Below are 20,457 nucleotides of genomic sequence, written 5' to 3' on the forward strand. Positions count from 1 at the left end.
ATTGGTGTAGAATTCAACCAGCTGGGGTCCCTTCCATTGCATTAGATTCAGTGGGTCAAATTCAGAGGCAATGTGTAAGGAAATGGGGAGGGGAACTGTAAATTACAAAGTAATACGTGGAATGAGTCTAAGTCTAAGAGCATCTCTAAAGTGTTATAAATTACACCAAATTAGCCCGCATTACTTGTGCTGTGGTTCTCTCTTAGGCTGCGATAAAGAATAGAATTGTTAATGGAGAAAAGGGATAGATCAGGCATCCTCTTGCATCTAACGAGGTGTAGTTGATTGGAGAGGAAATTTTGAGATATTGAAGTTTTGTACATCTCCGTTTGTGTGAGGAGCTCTCTTTGACGCAATTGGAGTGACAAGGTGGGCGAGGTAATATCTTGTGTTGACCAACTTCTGTTGGTGAGAGAGCAAAGCTTTTGAGCTTACACAGAGCTCTTCTTCAGCTCTTGGCCAACTGAAGCAAATCTGAAAGCAATTGCACAGCTTCATCCAGCTCTGTTACAAACCCATAGGTGGTGCAGGTCAGGCCTCCCTGTGAAACAGCTGTCATTTTTAAAAAAAGACAGAGCAGGTTGCGGAGTAGAGCTAATGACGCCTCATGGTCTCAGCTTGCACGGCTTCTGTGACCTAAAACAAATGGGAGTGAACCCCATGAGAGTCACCTGGGAGTCCTTGACAGGGCCATTGCAGTAGCAGAGGGAGAGGAAAAATCTTTCACAGTCCTTCCTTTGCTTCTGTTTCTTCAAGAACTGTTTAGTTTCATGGATATGGTTTTGCCTGGATTTTTGCTACATAAAAGGGACTTTTTGGCTAAACAACAAAATAAAGATTCTTTTAAAACCCCAAGCTATCCGTGAGTGTCTGAGCGACACACTTTCCATACGCTTACAAGTTAATTTAATGCAAAATGTATGTCTAGTACTTGAACTCAAGTGAAATGGGTTGAAAGCTGTCCCTGCACATCTAAAATCTCAATCATGCTCCCATGTGCCTGTTATGTATGTTTAGTAACCAACATTCGTTCCTCTTGACTTCCATTCACAGATGCTTTCCAGACTTGAGCACGCATGTAAATATGATTTGTGTGTCCGAGTTGCCATGCAAATCACCAAATTAGATGCACACTCAAAGTGCATTGCTTCTCAAGAGCACACTCCAAAGGATGGTTCTCATTACCTCACTTCCATTTTCAACAAATGCAAAATGAGCCGATGAAAGTTTACTTGCGGCGATTGTCTTTGGAAGCCCAATTTAAGGATTGATCCTGCCAGGTGCTGAACACTCTAGCCCCAATTCAGCAAAGCACTTATGCATGGTTAACTTTAAACACATGAGTAGATATCACTGGGGCTACTCATATGCTTAAAAGCTTTGCTGGGTTAAAGTCAGCATGTTCCGCACTTTGTAGCATCAAATCCTTATAGAGCCGGGGAACAGTCATTCAGAAAGTTACTTTAGAGCTAATGACTATATTAAAACATGCTGGCCTCTCGGATGATAGAAATGGTGTCATAATCTTACAGAAACAACATAAATATGGACTAAGGAGCAGCCCAAGTAATAAAGAATATAGCTTGAAGGAAATTATGAGAGAACTGGTGGTTTAACCTAAGGAGAGTTATTAAGACATAAGGAGCTTGTTATTAAACATACTGACAGCCTGTTCTGCACGTGTGCTGTGCTAACATTAAGATGTATACGTTTATTTATGCTTTCCACATATGGATACGTTTATTTATCTGCATTAGAAATGTTACTGTCTGGGGTAGTCTTATTTTTATTTACAACGCATTTATTAAGCTTCTTTTGGAGTCCCATTAAATCATGGCGCCGATCCTCAGCTGGGGTAAATCAGCATTACGTCCATTGACTTCAGTGGAGCTATGCTGCATTATGCAGCTGAGGAGCTAACCAATTGTTTCTAGAGTGAACAGATTGATGGGAGCTGGTAAGAGTCTGAGATATGAAAGCAGCCCTGTTGTAGTGGAGCCCTCGTTATCAGACTCGCCGGAGATCGTTCTCAGCTGCTTTCAACGACATCAAGGAGACAGCATGCAGTTGGGAGTGCCAGGCTAGCGCGGTAAATGGAACAACTCATGCTGGCACCAGCAGACTTTGAATTCTGTCCCAGAAGAACTAGATTAATGAGGAGGAGGATGGATCCTCATCTTTCCCCAGTTCTTCATCAAGGAGAATTTGGATGCTGTATCTGCTAGAGCTGATGATATTTGGTGTGGTAGAGGGAGTAGGTATCCTAGGGTTGGTGTTGGTTCAGGCTGACAAGTGAGAGATAAGCAGGAGGCATCCATGAGTTGCTGGCCTACGAGGATCTTATTTAACCACAGAAGCTTTTAGAGGAAGAGAAGGCACAACTGGTGAGATCCTGCCACTATTGAAGTCAATGAGAATTCTGCCCCTGACTTCACTGGGACTAAGATTCCACCTAATATCTTGCAAAGAATTGTATTCCAGAAGCTCTGCTCTTCAACACAACTACTGGGTCAGCTTAAATTTAGACCATGCCACTTCAGATACCCAGACTGTCTGTTTTGAGGTTGGAGACATGTCCATTCTTTCCCCTGCCACCAGCTGCATGTACAAAAGGGGGTGGGGAGAGGAATCAGCAGGGCAAAACTGAAAATTATGCCAATAAAATGTGCTTGAATTAGAATCTCCTTATGTCATAGGCTTGCAGGGTCATGTGCACTGACCCAGCTAAGGAGGAGAGAGAGCAGATGGCTCTCTTGGTAACTGATGTGTATTTGATATGTTAGCTTTACATACCGCAGAATATTTGTTACTGAATTGTGCTGGGTCATCTAATGTTTAAAATAGTTACAGCAGAATAATATAATATAAAAACACCTTACAAGCGACAGAAAATGATTAGAAGAATGGGCTGACCTTGTTCAAGACAAGCAGTATCAAAAGAAAAATACAGCGAGTATTATGCTTTGGATATTTCTGTGAAGGCCAATAGAGTGTTCCAGGCCTTGGTAGGAGAGATGATGGTTCTGCTTTTTTTCATACTTAAGTATTAATCTGATTTTACTAAGCCATTCTGTAAATGACCTTTCCAATATGTCATAATGTTTCGCTGGGCAGCTTTTTATGAAGAGGTTGAGACATTATTTAACCTGTTGGGTTGTAGCTATTAATGGAAGATAAAACATGTGATGGTCCAGAAGGATGATAGTGAATGCTTGATTTAGATTCGGAAATCCTGGCCCACATGATATATATATAGCAGAGAACACGTGCAAAAATATGGGGGTTTTTTTTGACATGTCCACTGCATGTGTTTTGATAACCATCTTGGTTTAGTCTATCTGGCATATGAGTGACATTAGAGTTGAAAAGCAGGAGCAAAGGATAGCTGTAATATTCCAGATTAAGTATATTTTTTAAGGCACAACCAAAACCTTACAATCCCCTATGCTCTGAGTGGAGTTCTGCATGGCCAAACTGTTAATAATAAATACTTAGTCCTTCTACAGTAAATTAAGGTTTATTTCCTGCCCATTATTAAATCATGATATAGCTGTTGTGCAACTGACGCAGGTTGCTGGCCTACCTGCGTCAGTTGCACAGCGCCCATATCGTGATTGGCAGGTACATGGCAAGCACGTTCATAATAATCTTGTTAGGACATTACCTGAATTGCATATGGGTTTGGTTTAATTAACATTCCACCAAGAGCTGAGCAACAGGCAAGGTGATAAGAAAGTGAGGGTCCGGCTGTAGAATCTTGCCTGTATGCTCGGGGTTCTACTGATCGCCATATTTGGGGTCGGGAAGGAATTTTCCTCCAGGGTAGATTGGCAGAGGCCCTGGAGGTTTTTCGCCTTCCTCCGCAGCATAGGGCAGGGGTCGCAGGCTGGAGGATTCTCTGCGACTTAATTTAAAGACTTCAAGGGAAAGTGGGTGGGTCAGCTTTTGTGGCCTGCATCATGCAGGAGGTCAGACTAGATGACCATATTGGTCCCTTCTGACCTTAAAGTCTATGAGTCTAAAGTCTTTTGTCCTGTTTGTTTAGCTGCCATTAACGCTAACAAGAGTTATGCACACGCATCAAAAGGAGATTAAAGACCCCAAGGTTTCTAAATACATCAGGGATCAAAGCTAGCAGGAAGCAAGTCAGTGTTAGACCCAGTGATGCTTGCGGAAACAAATGGAAGAGGTTGTGTAGTCTGGAGAAGCTGTATCACTTAAACCAAGGAGTAAAATATTTCCTCTTCAAAAAAGCTACAGTAAAAGATCATTGTGGCTGCTATAAAGCCTGTTGAAGTCAAGGGAAATCTTTCCATTCGGTTCAATGGACTAGGAATCAGGTTCACAATCCTGTTCCCATTGAGGGCAAAGGCAAATCGATCAGGTGTTCGTGCAATATCAAATGGAACTCACCCCCACCCCACCCAGCTACATTAAAAAAACCCATTCATTTTAAAAACTAGGGGTGCACTTAGGAACAGCCAGACTGCATCAGACCAAGGGTCTCTCTAGAGCACTAGCTTCTCACTGATAATGTCCAATACCAGCTGTTTCAGAAGGTGGCACATTAAACCCAGCTGTATACAGGTATGGAATAACCTGCTGACCCTCAGTAATTAGTGGCTGGTTTATGCCCTGGGGCAGGAAGGTTTATATCCCTGCTCAAACTCTTGTTTAATCTTAATATTTACTGCTATAATGCTCTATATTTTGGTTATCCATATATAAACATCCAATCCCTCTATGAATCCTGCTTTGCTCTTCGCCCCTGAGTTCCACTGGCTTTTGGAGTGGCTTATTCTCCCCCTCTGTTTGCGGCAATCTATACTCCCACTTATATGTAGCTGGAATGGATACTACTGTATGTGATGCTATCACCAGACTCTTAACAAAGGGAAAGCACAACATTATCCTCACAAACAGACATTGAATCAATTGCAATTGTTTTTTTTAAAAGAGCTTTATTGAATAGCTTAAAGCTTCCAAATGACATGTGCTGTCAGGAAATGTTCTGGCATCTCCATCAACACCATTAGTTTGGAATAGTTTTGTTCATATTTACATGACTGTGATAAAGAATATTTAAAAAAAATCCAATGTTACTGGGATGTGCTGTCCACAACACACACAAGATGGTGCCTAAGGATGAAATCTTAGCCTCACTGACTTCAATGGAAACAGCATTTCAACCCCACTGCACATCCCCAAGTCCTGTGGAGGAAACTACAGGTCTGACCTACGTTTAAAGGGCAGCAGATTACATAGAAAAGATTCATTTTTAAAAAGCCATCGTTCACAGCTAAGGTGTACTCAGTCTGTACATTGGGTTTAATTAAATACTGTGCTACGATGACAGAGCTACGGACTATGATTTTTCTGCAATATTTGCAGTGAGCTGGGAAGTTATTAATACTTAGGCCCAGGTTCTCAACGGTATTTAGGTGCCTAATGCCAAGTGAAAGGAATAGGAGTTAGGTGCCTAAATACCGCTCAGGACCTGGGTGCTGGTGTTTATATAAACCTTAACAGGTTTAACTAATGAGCCCTCACAACTCCCTGTTGTTATTATCTGCAGTTTATTGATGGGGAAACAGATACATAGGGCCGTTGATGGTGAGTGAAACTCTATGGAAGCCAGTGGCCTTGATCCTGCAAACCCACGGGCTTATCTTTAGTCACGTGAATCGTCTCATTGAAGTCAATGGGACTAGCCAGGAGTAAAGCTAAGCATATGTGTAAGCATAGGTGCTGCCACACCCTGTGGCTTGAAGTGGTTTCCACTATATACAGGGTTTTCAGTTTGGTTCAATGGCTCCCAACGCCCCTGTGTGTAAGTCGTTGCAGGACTCCCGTTGTTCCCACTTAGTTTTCCCTGCTGATTGACGTCGATGGAATTAACTTTTGCCCTTTTCTTGAAGGCTTAAGTGGTGCACAGGCTCCTCCTGGTCCTCTACACAGGGTGAATTTCACCTTTGTTAAGTTACTCCGCTCATGGCGCCTGTGGATTTGGCTCAGAGCCGTTTTCCCACGGCCCTACAGCAAGTCGTTGGTCAAGCTGGGGCTAGAGCTGGTGACTGCCTGGCTCCAGATCCTGTGCTCAGTCCACAAGACCACGTGGCCTATCAGCTACTGTACACACACAACCACGTCCCGGTGCATACTGTCTTGTTAGAAGCCAAGGCTTTAATTCAAGCTGAATCTTTAAACCGAGCATGGCTTCAAAATGAAGGTGATTGGTATTAAGCCTAGTTACTGTTCCCTGTGATGAAGGTGCATTAGTAAAAGTGCAGTGGCTAAATGAGGGTGGCATTTAAGCCTTCCCGATAGGTCCTTGAGCCCTGATCCAATACACACCGATGTCAACGGGAGCCTTGCTGTTGGTTTCCCTGGACACTGATCAGGCCCATAATGACAGTACTTAAATGGTTCCATAGCAGTGGAAGATTCCTCTCTAATATGATCTAATTCAAAGCTCACTGCAGCCAGTGGAAGGTTTTGCATTGACTTTGGCTACATCTACACTACGAGCGAGCGGTGTGATTCCCTCGCTCGTGTACATATACTTCCGCTAGCTGTCATTGGGTTAGCACGAGCATTAATAGCAGTGTAGCCGCGTCAGCCTGGGTGGGGGCAGTGGAGTTATGGCTGAGCCATGTTGATTACAAACCTGCCTGAAACGGTAGGTGTGTACTCCGTTCAGCTTACCCAGGCCTCTGCTGCTCCCCGTGCTACCACAGCTACATGGCTACTTAGACTCATGCTAGCTCAATGAGAGCCAGCCTAAGTCTGCGTACGCAAGCAGGGAAATCACACTCCTAGGTCATAGCCTTTCATAGACATTGGAGCAGGCCTAATAGCAGAATGGGGGCTAGATGCTTTTAAGATCCCTATTGGTAACAGGAAATAGCTAAAGAAAAATGATGCAGCCCTCCAACAATATAGGAACAGGTATTGCACTGTATGTGCCAGCACTTCGTAAGAAGCTAGACTTTTTTTTCTTTCCTTTAGGATTTTCCTAGACAAAGCAAAGTATAGAAATAGAGCAGTATCAATGCAGAATTAGACATCTAAAGTCATGTCATTGTTACAGTCAATTTAAGAAACACAAAAAGCAATTTCCCAATCAACCTGTTAAAACAAGCTTAGACTTCACTTTTGCCATTCACTTCTTTTTTTAGTCCCTCTTTTTCATCTGTCAAAGGTTCCACCTCCGGACCATCCTGCATCTTTTCTTTGGCCCAGATATTTCCATCCTCTGTTTCTGTCCTTATATGTTTGTTGTCCTTCATTGTCTCTTCTGTCGCTTTTCTTTCCCTCTCCTCTTTCGCCAGCATACGATAATTGTAATAATTCATGATGAACAGGAATGTTCCTGCTAAGACCATCACAGCTCCACATTTAATGAACATGTATTTGTAATCTCCAAAAGTATCTATAAGCGTTCCTGTGAATTGCAAAACAGAAACATAGTTTAGACGTGAAGGCAAAAATCAAAATATCTATGGTGGCTTCCGTTTCTGAACACCACGGCTGCTATTGTGATTGTAGTGCAGAATAGGATATTTTCTGTACTTTCTAATAACTTAGGCTCTGATCCTGCAAAAGCTTAGTATATGCTTAACTTCACGTCCTGTGAGTATCATATTGAAGTCAATGAAACTATTCATGCTGCGTAACGTTAACAAGGTGCTTAAGTCTTTGAGTGATGGAGGCCTTGTACTGTAGTTTCCAGATTTCTTATGCACATGAAAAATAGAACTATAGAATAAAATATTAGAATTCTTTATTAACGGATGTTTTTGTGCTATTGAGTGAATTTAGGGCTTGTGCAAAGTACCAAATTGGCAGCACCAGCTTCTTTCCATCACCTTGCCGTCATGCCTTTGCCTTCAACTGCAAGAATCACCTGATCCAAAGGCCACTGAAGTCAATGGGAGTCTTTCCATTGATTTCAATGGGCTTTGGATCAAGCACGGCGTGAATAAGATCCACCTAGCTGAGTCAGTCCCCAGCCTCTCTGTTGGGGCTGCAGATAAATGATGTTCAGTCATTACCAGCCTTGCCTGGGCTTGAACTGGTGAACTAGAGGCGAAAGGGCTTTCCATAGAACTTGAAACATTAGTTGCAGGGAAAGCAAAGAGCGTGCTGTCAATGTTAACCATTTTCAATTAGAGAGGCAAAGTGTGTGAGGTAATATCTTTTATTGGTGAGAGAGACAAGCTTTCAAGCTTACACAGTGCTCTTCTTCAGGTCACCTGTATAAGTTCGAAAACTTGTCTCTTTCACCAACAGAAGCTGGTTCAATAAAAGCTATTACCTCACCCACTTTGCATCTCTAGTATCCTGGGATCAACACCTCTACAACAACACTGCCTACAGCTATTTTCAATGGCAGGAAAAAATTGACAGTTTCATCTCAAAGGTTAATGCCTTGGCAATGGAGTTATGGAAACATTGAAAAGATTTGGTTTAATTGACCTGTCAATGTTCTCCATTATGTCAAATGTAACATAATGCAAACCTTGTTGAGACTGTGATGCTGAGTATTAATGCCCGTGTATTGGAGCAATATGGACTGAATTTAACATCCCAAATCCTAATTAAAATAAGATTGACCTCAAGCATAGCCTTTTTAGTTCTTTCTTGCAATTAACAGGCTGTATATAAGCTCTGACTTTTTGAAACCATTTTTTCTCTTTGAGAAGGGGAACCTTTAATTACTTCCTGAGTGACAACTAATCTGTTGAAAGTCTGGTGATTAATTATCCCAAAGTATGCTTACACTAGCTAGGTATTTTTTGGCCACTAAAGATATTTACTGATTGCAGAAATTATTATTTCAACTGGTTTTGGTCACCAATCTGCTTTCTTCTATAAATATCCTGGTACACAGCTTTCAATATATTGTCTTATGGATAAGAGTACTTGTGGCACCTTAGAGACTAACAAATTTATTAGAGCATAAGCTTTCGTGGGCTACAACCCACTTCTTCGGATGCTGTAGCCCATGAAAGCTTATGCTCTAATAAATTTGTTAGTCTCTAAGGTGCCACAAGTACTCCTGTTCTTTTTGCGGATACAGACTAACACGGCTGCTACTCTGAAACCTGTCTTATGGATGTTACTCATGAAACATCAACCAAAGGCTAATTACAGCAATTCTTCCTTCTTGGTAATCAGGATGATCTGGAAGTCTGTTAAATAGGTTTCAATGAGGGTTTTAATGAGTAGAGTATTGGAAAATTCAACAGTAGGATAGTCTCGCCTCTTTTCCTTTGAGAATAAGAAAAGCCATAAAACACACAGGGAACAATTTGCTTAGTTCATTAAAGCAGAACCCTGCAGTGGGTTATTAAATGCCAAAGAACCAATAAATTTGTTGCTTATTAAAATGATGAACAAAATACTCCAAAACTAATATCACTAACTATTACACAGCACTGTTTTGGCCTCATTAGGAGTCTTTGGCAATTAGCTTAATCTCTTACATAAAAATTACAGAACTTAGAAAACAGTCACCTTAAAACCTTCAATTTGCTATGAACTATATAATGACTGTGTGAAAAGAAGAGGCTGCAGCTGCTTCTGCCACACAGTGTAAGCTACACAGTGAAAGGAAGAATTAAATTGCTCTGTAAAATGTGAGAGAACGAAGCTTAGACAGCTCTTATTTTTTTATCCTATGAAATTCAAAACCATATTAACTCTCCCTTTCCCTTGTGAGTTCCTTGGCTTTACTATCACGTAAAGTTGTGTTGTGAGCTGCTATCACAGTTTAACAGGTTTATATACAAATAGCTGCAGAACACCAAGCCTAGTTAAAAGTTGACGGCCATTCAGCGCACGTAAAGGTGACTGATTAACAGTACTAGCAGCAGACAGTTACCCTACCCAGCATGCGGGTGCGGTGCAAGCCGCTCCTCCGCGCCTGCACCACCCTCTGCGATTCCACCGATATGTGCAGAATAAATGGCAGCTGGGTGTCACATACAAACTCATGGCCACATGAGGTTTGATGAAAGGCCCAGAGAGGTGAAAAGTGTGTTAAATAATTATATTATGTAGATATTGTTTGCTCCTTGATGGGAAAGGACTTTACAGTACATGCTACATAATGACCCAATATAAGGTAATTTTATTCATCGAAGAATCCTTCTACTGCCTGCCAAATGACTCTGGGCATTGCTGCAGGTTTGAACATGTATTGTTAGTAGGGACCCTTGGGGAGAATGAACTTAAAGCTAGAGGTTATAAAGTAGGCTGCGGTCAGTAGTACCACTCCCGTGTTTCGTTACAGGTGTGTTCAAGTACTGGGCTGGGGCCGGGGAGAGTTGATAAAGGGGAGTGCCGCTCTGTTTGCTTTACCAGATGGAGCACACACAGTGACTGCAACCAACTTGCAAGCTGTGCACAAGTGGGACTTTTTGGTTCTTTCAAAGCCAAAAGGTACTGAAGGTGCAATGAGAGGACAGACTATTGGAGACTGGGTTCTCAGGGTGTAGGTGAAAGGGAGGGTGATAATCATAAAAGAGGTCCCCAGATGCCCTTCTACTGACAGCAAATGGCCTCGTTTTTGTTTGAAGTCATATTAAATTATCAATCCTTTATCAGAGTGGCACTTTAGGGTGACCAGATGTCCCGATATTACCCCCCCCATCCTGGGTCCCGATTTTTCACATTCGCTGTCTGGTCACCCTAGACTGGCACTTAGAGCTGTGAACGATTTAGGACTCTTACTCTGAATACTAGTAACATCTAGGGCCCTCATCCTCAATGATATTTAGGTACTTAATTCCCATTATTTCACTGGGAGGTAGACCCACAGCTTAGCTCCCTTTCCAAGAGTGCTATCACATTCACAGAGATGCTGCATAACTTTCCTGTAGTATTGATCCCTGGTTGTTACAGGTTGTTTTTGTATCATCATCTTGTAGTGCAATAAATTGTAATATGGTGCTTGATAACAGAGGGAAAGCGGCGTCTGAGGAAACCCTGTGACAAAGCTGGTCAGTGCTGACAATTTTGCCCCATATATCTAGCACTTAACAGTATGTTAGGCACTTTACAATAACATAGGTCTCTGCTCTGAACTGCTTGCAGTCTAAGCTAACACACAAGTTTTTCATGTTACATATGAGAAAAGAATAAAGGCACCCAGATCGCGTTCATATTTATTTTCTATTTTGTCAAATATTTTAGGAATATATTATATATTTTTAAAAAACTGTAAGAAGGAGAAGCAAAAATTCTCAAATCTATTCAAAATAAATGATTTTTCCTTTTAAAAAACAGCCCGTTTTCTTCATTACAGTCTTCACAGCTGGAATGCTATTGGCCAAGCTGAGAGGATGAAAATCTATAAATGGAAGTGTGCCGAGTTTAAGGCCAGAATGTACAGCTGCATAGAAATTAAAAGCATACACATCTGTGGCTATTTGGATCTACTGTGTCCTTACAGACAAATAAAAAACATCAGCTAAGATCCAGGGGGCTCGATTCAGCAAAGGGATTTCAATGGGATTATTATCATGTTTAAAATTAACCATGTACTGGATGGTGGCCTTAAGCAGTCAATGCTCTGCAAGATAGAGACCCTGGCCTGTTAACACTTATGCATGTGAATAAGTTTACATATATGAGAAGACGCATTGCGTAAAGCCACTTACACACCTACATGTTTGATGGATGAGGCCTAAAAGCCTCAGCCTGCATCCATGTCACACACACAATTGTTGGTTTCAATGGGAATTTTTACATATGGGACATATGCAGGTTCAGGTCCAAGGAACGAACACGTGAGAGATGATCTTTTTGTTTTTAATGTTGCTAAATTCTCACTAAGAGAAATCATGGAGGACAAATCTATTACCTTTATTACTCTACACATAATTACTTGCAAAAAACCCCAAAACAAAGTGGGATTGAAATGGAGAAGATGAAGTTAGACGCACCCCTCTGCAACCTGTATTTATCTCAGTCTCAATCTAGGAATTAGATCAAAAGCTGACATGTCACTAGAGTTATAGTATAGAAACATGCTCACCTCCAATAGGTGGTCCAAGAAGTATCGTGCAACACTCCACTATGGTGACAAGGCCAACAGCACTTGTGAATCGCGCAGCTCCCACGAGGTCCATGAGGGTTTCAAAGAGCATGGCACAAACCATACCAAAGGCCAAGCCAAAAAAGACGGAGTATATGACTAGACCCGTGTAGCCTGTGGCTAAGGGGCACAGGAGATGGCAGGCACCATTAAAAGCAATTGAAAAGCTGAAAAAATACTGGATCTTTGGCCTCACCCATTTACTGTTGGCAATAATTCCAGTGGTGGGTCTGGCGATCATATCAACTATTGCAAGGATAGAAAGGAGGAAGGCTGCTGAGTATTCATCAATGCCAAGGTGCTTCGCGTAAGGGGCCAAAAAAACAATAGGGGCAAAAAATCCCAGAAACATGAGCACGTTTCCAATCAGGTAAATCAGGAAACCTCTGTGCTTAAAGAGGGAAAAATCAAGGTACTTATTAAACTTCTCACAGCAGTCTTTGTCCTCCTCGTCTTCTGTTCCGCTCAACAAACTGACAGTTTTGGGAGAGAGCATTTCAACTGAGCTTTTATTGGGCTGCTCTTTTACAGTCTTTTCAGCTTGTTTGATGGTTGGTTTCTGAACAGGGTCAGCTGCCATTCCGATGGGCCTGAAGAGAGCACCAGCCACACAGCAGTTCAGTAAAATTGCCCCAAGAATAAAGAAACTGCCCCTCCAGCCAAAATTGTCAAAAAGGAACTGGTTCAAAGGAGCAAGGGTAGAAAGCATTACGGGGCTGCCAGCCATGGCAAGGCCGTTGGCGATTGGTCTCCTTTTCAAGAAGTATTTCCCGATGATTATCACCGAAGGCTGAAGGTTAAGAGCAAGGCCAAATCCTGTAATGGAGGGGGGGAAAACAGTGACAAAAGGTGTAAACTATACTGCCAATTCCTCCATTCGGAATATGGCTCTGTCTAAATCAAGGGTGAGATCCTCACTGCCACTCTGGCCCCCTTTATACCAGGTGCAAGGGCTGGACTGGCATGAAGTGGCCCTAAAATCCCCAGCTCTGACCAGGGGAAGGCTTCACCCAATGCAGGAACTGAGGAAGACAGCCCTAAAGCTGCTTCCAAGGACCCCTTTGCAAGCCTTGACAAAGGGGGCATGCTGGGGGCAGAAGGCTCAAGTGAGGCAGGGACCATGTTTTTGTTCTGTGTTTGAACAGCACCTAGCACAGTGGAGCCATGACTAGGCTCCTAGGTGCTTATGATAATATAACTAATAAGAAGTCAGGGCAGCGGGCAGTGCTGAGGAGATTCCAGGCGGCGCTGTGGCCCATAGAGTAACCTGGAGACGCTGCTGTAACTTTGCAAGGCCCCTGGTGCTGTCCAATTTATACCTGGTGCCTCTTCAGCCCCCCAGAGCAGCTCAATATCAGGAGGGTGCAAAGGTGGCTTAAAGCCACTTTCCAGCCCCTTACCATGGGCTGCAAATCTCACCCTTATAGTCACGGCTCACAGAATATGGAAATCTGTAACCCTAAAAGACCAAATAGAAGTTTACAGGTCCCACGTGCTTTTGTCCAGACCCAACAGTTTGGGATGGTAACAGTACCCATCTATTTACAAAAACACTATGGCTGCTTTGTCACTGCTAGCATATTATCATGCTTGCATAATAATATTATGGCCTGGTCTCTGTGACTTGATCACACACACTTTAGTGACCATGCAACTAGACAGACCTGGACTTGACTGGCGCTTTTGACTTTAAATCTGGCTTTTGACCATCTCCTGGTGCTGAAGTCGTCCTAGTTAATATAGCTGCTGCTAAACTCATTCTGGCAATGAGCAATAGAGAATGGTATTTAGTAACCACAGGAGCTCCATCAGAAGTCCTGGAGACCACTGACCATCAAGTGTTGGTGAAGATGGTGTGGTCTCTGGCTCAGAGCTGTACAGCAGCTTTCAAGTGGCCGTGATCATTAGGTTGGACATAAGAAAAACTTCCTGTCATGGTGGTTAAGCACTGGAATAAATTGCCTAGGGAGATTGTGGAATCTCCATCATTGGAGATTTTTAAGAGCAGGTTAGACAAACACCTGTCAGGAATGGTCTAGATAATTAGTCCTGCCACGAGTGCAGGGGACTGGACTAGATGACCTCTCGAGGTCCCTTCCAGTCCTATGAGTCTATGCTCAGATACCAAGGTGACAAGCAACCTTATAAAAACTTGACCAGATGAATCAACTCTTTCCACTCACATGCAGGTCTCTCCCTGGTCATCCAAGCTTTTGCTACATCCAGGCTACTTGATAATATACTCCTAGATGGGCTTAGATCAATGCCTAGACATTGCCCAATAAATAAATGAATAAATATGGCGATGTCAGCATTATGCCATACATCGCATTTGGTATTTAACCACTAGAGGGCAACGTGCTTACATGCTTGATTAGGACTCACATCCCAACCACTGGAGGGCTGCGGCGTCCCTGCCCACTGCAGAAGGGCAAACAGACCTAGGAATCAAGTGCAGTAGCACCCATCCCTTCCACTGTTAGTTAATGTGCTGATGTGAGGAACTTAGCCAAGAGATTAAAAGGCCTGAGAGGTCCAGAGCACAAGTACATTGTAATAGCAAAAGTGACAGCCACTGCAGCTCCTACTAATGTAGAAGGTCCCTAGTGCTAGAGATGTTTAAATTAAAATACCCTTTTTATTGTATTTAAACAAAATAGTAATAGTAGTATAAATCTCCATAAGTAATTCAACCACCTAACTGATCATTAGCTCGCCTATTGCATGAGCTGGAATCTGTTTTCTACCCCAACAGATGTTAAATGTTGAGCGTTGGACGGTCAGAGCATTCTCTGGTTCTTTAGGATACCAGTAAGGAATCTGTTCTACTTAAAAGATCTTTTTAAGCATCTGTGTGCTGCTTTCTCTTACAAAATAAAATTATGTAAGTAATGTATATTGGTCTTAACGTTACATTTAGAAATATAACACACATTTTCCACCCTAGCCCTTAGCCTAAGAATGATCCCCTGTAAAACAAAATTGAAATTTCATCCTTGAATTGGAAAATGTGAATCTTGAAAACAGCGCCATGCTGATTTTTTCCAGTTCGTTAATTTATATAATTAGTTTGTTTAATTGTGCAGTACCTGATTAAGCATATCACTTTACAGAATAAAATGTAGGAATGTCAAGGTCCTTCAAATTAATTAAGGAAAACTATTGTTAATAAGTAATATTAGCTACACAGAATTCCAACGGTGTTGTGCAGCTCAAATTCCACATATGCTATCATAACCCGATGGTGTTAAACAATTGCTTTCCAACTGTCAAGCTTCCATTTTAAAAAATTAACCTAATGTTTTGAAAATTCAAAATAAATTACAAAACAAATACATGTTAAAATAACCTCAGGGCTATATCCTTGGTAGGAAATTCAGACATAGGTATGAATCACAGTCCTTAACTTGACCTGATGGATCTAGGTACTCCATAAATGTGGTGGGACAGATCCTGAGTTGGTATAGATTGCACACTATGCACAATCGGTGAAATTCCCCACTGTGCAGAGGGATAGCTCAAGGCCTCTAGCACTAAAGGCCAGATTTTTCAAAGTATTTAGGCATCCATCTTGCACTGAGAGTTAGGCACCTCGATATCTTTAAAAATCTGGCCTAAGTTCTCCAAAAAAAAGCATAACTGAGACTTACAGGGTATATAGTTCTTCTGCTGGCTCTAAGCAATAGCTGAGATAACCCAGTGATCATAGAGACCTGCACAAATGTTGGGGGTTAAGGAAGTAATTGCAGTTTAAACTTTTCCAGCCTCTCTTAGATGAGTCAGATAATTTTAATGGACTGTCTTTCATAGGAATCTACAATATGCATTGGCCAAAAGAGTCACTTTGAGGAGAATAAAAATTAGGTAAGAAGCCAACTATCCATTTAACCAAATCAATTACAATCCTGTATTATCTGACCATTAATTTACAAGCGATGCAAATTAATTTAATATAACCTCATTCTGTTCCTGCTAATTAGGATCCGACAGTTTCAAACTTACTGACTGGACGTTCTAATTACTTTAATCTTTTTGCTAATTTTATTCTAAAATATTTATATCCATTTTCTTCTCATTTGCTATCACAGCAAGAGGGATCCCAGACCTTAAATTGATCCCAGCAGATGGCATTTTGTTCCAAATAAATTAGAGCGGCTGTATCATCATGGCCTACAAGAGGAGGTTCCAGATGAAGAGAAGTAATTTGAGCATGAAGGAAACCATCCTTTCACTTCCAATTATTATGAGAATTAGTGCATAAAATGGTTTTATAAGGTGCCTTGCTCAATAACTACTGTTCTCTGTTACATATCAGTAAGGGTATGTATGTCTGTACTGTAATCACACCCTGTGAGTGCAGCTCAAGACAATATACCCAACCAAGCTTTAATCTCATTAGCACAGGCCCTGGCAGCATGTGTTTCAGCACAGGCTAGCCTACAACTAATACTCAGGGCTCTGGGTGGGTTTGTACAGCAGGGCTGCAGCTCATACTGCCGCGGCTTCGTTGTTCCGGGACCCGAGCTAGCAAGATTAGAGCTAGCTGGAGTAGGTTGGCTCAAGCTGCAATCACACCCTGTGATTACAGCATAGACATAACCTAATGGGCTCAATTTCAATGGCCTCAGAGGAGGTGTGATTTTCCAAAGAGCACAGGGCCAGATTTTCAAGTGCCTAGCACCCACATCCAGAGCCAAATTTTCAAAAAAAGCTCAATACGCAGCATGCTGCGATCTTCTGACATCTCCTCAGTGTCTGATTCAACGGCCATTAAAATCAATGTCTTTCCACTGATTTCCATGGGCTTTGGATCAGGCCCTTAGGCCAAAATCCTCAAACCCTCTTGTTGAAATCAATAGGAGTTAGGCACCTAAGTACCCCGGGCCCTTAGTCTTTACTCAAGCAAAACTCCAATTGACGTCAACAAGAACAAGGGTTGGCTCCTGAGAGGGGAAGAGCTCTCTCAATGCCAGGAATAATAATAATTAATAAACCAATATTTGCATTTCTATGGAGGTCTTGCCTCAGAAGATCTCAAAGTGCCATGTAAATAAGTGTTGGCCATAAAATTTCCACAAAAACAGTATTTTGACAAAAAACAGAAACAAACATTGTTGACAATGTTTGTGAATTGTTTCCGTTTTCCTGCCAGCTTTCTCTGACAGCATTAACCAATGATCAAAACTACCCCATGAGTTCGTAGCAAAGATACTGGGATGACATCACACAACCTGAAAGGCTGCAGCCTCTGGGGCGGAACACAGCACAATTGCAAAACTGTTTTGGAAAAGAAGTGAAGATTACCACCTTGCCCTACTGAAACTGCAAAGGCAATTAGAGTTAGGCAGAATGTATGTATCTGAATTGGCATTGGCCAGAAAAACAGGGCAGCCACCACCCATCTTATAAGTGCTAGGGAATATTTAATGACCACTGGTGGTCAGGTATTTGGTTTTATGTCTCATTCAAAAGATAAGGTGCACGAGGTAATATGGTCGCTCTAATATCCTGGGACAGACACGGCTACAACAACACTGCATACATCATCCAAAAGATGGCAGCTCCCACAGTGTAGTGCTCCCTCGCAGCAGGCAGGGTACTACTTCCCTGACTCAATGACTATATGAATTTGCATCTGACCTACATATAAATGAGGTGTGGCCAAACTGTGGGCTCATGAGCTGCATGTGGCTCTTTTACAGTTAAAGTGCGGCTCTCGGAGCCCCCACACACCCATCATTCTCTGCCTACCAGATTGTTTGGGGCAGTTCAGGGCTTCTGCCCTGTGAGGAAGTGGTGGGACTAGGAGCTTCTGCCCAGCAGGGAGGGGAGTCTCAGGGCTTCAGCCCCACAGGAGGCACCTTCCGGGGCTCGGGGCTTCAGCAGGAGCAGGGCTCACGCCTCGAGACTCCCTGACCCTGCAGGGCAGAAGCCCCTAGCCCCATCACTTTGCCACAGGGTGGAAGCCCCGAGCCCCGGCAGGTGCTCTCCGTCTCTCAAACTTCTGAAGATTGTGGTATGCAGCTTGGAGGGTCAGTAAGTTTGGCCACCCCTGATATGAATAGAAAAAAGACATACCACAATTGAGAGAGCCATTGAGAACGGTGTGTCTATCTAGACAGTGTGAACTGATACATTCATGTTTCTAACTTCTACCTCTGAAGAGATGCTATTAACATGCCAAAGGCAAGGGAGGCGAGCAGAGATCTCTTGCTGGTGGGGTTCTCGTTTTAACTCTGTTCCTTGGAAGTACACAGGGATGCTCTTCCCAGTCAAAGTGCGTCTCCTTGTCAGACTAAGCAGGAGCCTTGTGGAAGTGTAGTTCACTGTAAATTGCTGTATATGTATCTCTCAGGTAGTTACTTTCTCCACAGTCATGTGATCAGTAGGCTGGCTTTATAATTACCCTTAAATGCTCCCACGTCAGATCTGACCAAACTAGGTGAAAAAACATTTCAAATATAACTAGGAGCATCAAGCTAATTAGGAGCATTGAAAGCATTTTCTTCAATCCTGAGAGGATTCTCATTCACTCCTGAGCACACTAGCATCAGACCCAGGAAATTATAGGTGTGTCTAAGGCCTTGTGCACTTGGGGGAGTTTTACCAGTTATACCAGCACAGTTATACAACAAATAAGTAGGGGGGGGGTGAGTTCTGCGCTTGCACTATCAGATAACACCACTCCCTTATTTTCTTTGGATAGATGGATCTTGTGAGGCAACTTGCAACTGTGTCATTTTGCCTTTCCAATACAGTAATGTAAACCTCTTCCAAGAGACTCAATTCCTGTGGTAAATTCTTTGGGGCAGGACCTGGTGGGATTTTTAAAAGCATGTAGGCCCATTGGGAGTTAGGCACTTTGCACACTAGTTACTTAGCAACAACTTTAGGTGCAAAAATCTGGACCTGCAGCTTCTTGGGTGTTTGTACGGCACCAAAACAACAGGGACATGATTCTGATTGGGGCCTTTGTGTGTTAGCCCAATACAAATAATAAATCATTCTAGTTTGAAGGAGATGCTTCCCCGAGGGGCAGCTTATTCCATAATTGTCCATTATGGGGAGGAGTCTAGTACCTTCCTGTGGTCTGATCCATTGTGGCAATTTACTGTAGCTCAGTATTTACTCCAAGGCATGAACTGTTCCATACTGGTGCACTTCTATTCACAGTTGATAGTGTGAAGTGCTTATATAGTCTATAACAAAGGATTTGTGTTTTACATTAACTATTATGTTAATGGGGGAAGGGATAGCTCAGTGGTTTGAGCATTGGCCTGTTAAACCCAGGATTGTGAGTTCAATCCTTGAGGGGGCCATTTAGGGATCTGTCTGGGGATTGGCCTTGATTTGAGCAGGGGGTTGGACTAGATGATCTCCTGAGGTCTCTTACAACCCTGAAATTCTATGATTTCTTAGAGGGCATTTGTTTGTAAGGGAATGTTGCAATCAAGTGTTCAGCAATGGCATATAGCTGGATCCATTGCTCCTTTGACTAGCACATGAGGTTAAGAATTGCAGGTTATTTTTGTTTCTGGAATCTCCTTCCAAGAAGCTGTGTGAATTGTTGCTCAGTCCGTGACAGCAGGGTGTCACCTAAATGTGGTGGCACAATCAGAGCAGCGTAAGAAATAATAAAAAAAAACAAGCTACTTCGGTGCATGAAGAACATTTCACAACCAGATTTAATGAGACGGTCTGGGCGCAGGGGAACATGGTCACAAGTTTTCTGTCCCAATTAATGTTTTTCCCTTTGCCAGTAAACTGTGTTATTAATCTTACAAGTTTAGTCCCTGGAGTTCATTATCAGACGTCAGGGCTATCTGGTGCAGCCACAGTGACACGGAGTATATTAATTCCACATCTCAGATGCTGTAATGTCAGTATTTTAGCGTAACGTGTCATGCTTTCAAACAGATGTCCTAGTTGCACTGGAGGCAGCATTATAAACATCTATTCTAAAACGATCAAATGGATGCTGAAAATTAGGCACCTAGAGAAGTGGCCTGATTTTCAGCGCCCTCACCCCTGGTGCCTAGTTATGAATTTCAGAGTCTAATTTTAGACTAGAAAATGCCATTGGCTCTAGTGCAGAGCCAGCCTTAACCTAACTATGAACTGCTGGGTTTGGCTCACTCTGAGGGTTTAACAGAAAGAAGCTGTATAAACTGGAGAGGGAACAGATTTCACCAGCAATCGGTGGATTATTTTTGCTGAGGGGGGAGAGGGGGAGGATGAGAGGAGGAGGATTCAGAAAACACAGAGGATGCCTGTAGCTGGACTCGGTTGCTTCCTCCCTGCCACACTTACTTCTCCCCAGAGGCAGTTGGAGAACCCAGGCAGGGCTGTTTCTC

The 20,457-nt window shown here is 42.5% G+C and overlaps 1 protein-coding gene across 1 annotated transcript in view; it reads right to left on the minus strand.

The window, feature by feature from the left end:
* Positions 1 to 7,030: 7,030 nt before the first annotated feature.
* LOC135881214 (monocarboxylate transporter 2-like) overlaps positions 7,031 to 20,457 on the minus strand; it is a 47,391-nt gene continuing 33,964 nt past the window's right edge. The window contains exons 4-5 of the mRNA XM_065407781.1: positions 12,044 to 12,919; positions 7,031 to 7,444 (exon numbers count right to left, since the gene is read on the minus strand). Of these exons, the coding sequence (XP_065263853.1) occupies positions 7,143 to 7,444; positions 12,044 to 12,919 (1,178 nt within the window). The 3' untranslated portion in view covers positions 7,031 to 7,142. The remainder of the gene's footprint in view (positions 7,445 to 12,043; positions 12,920 to 20,457) is intronic.

The sequence above is a fragment of the Emys orbicularis genome, chromosome 7 (genome assembly GCF_028017835.1).
Source record: "Emys orbicularis isolate rEmyOrb1 chromosome 7, rEmyOrb1.hap1, whole genome shotgun sequence".
Classification (NCBI taxonomy): domain Eukaryota; kingdom Metazoa; phylum Chordata; order Testudines; family Emydidae; genus Emys; species Emys orbicularis.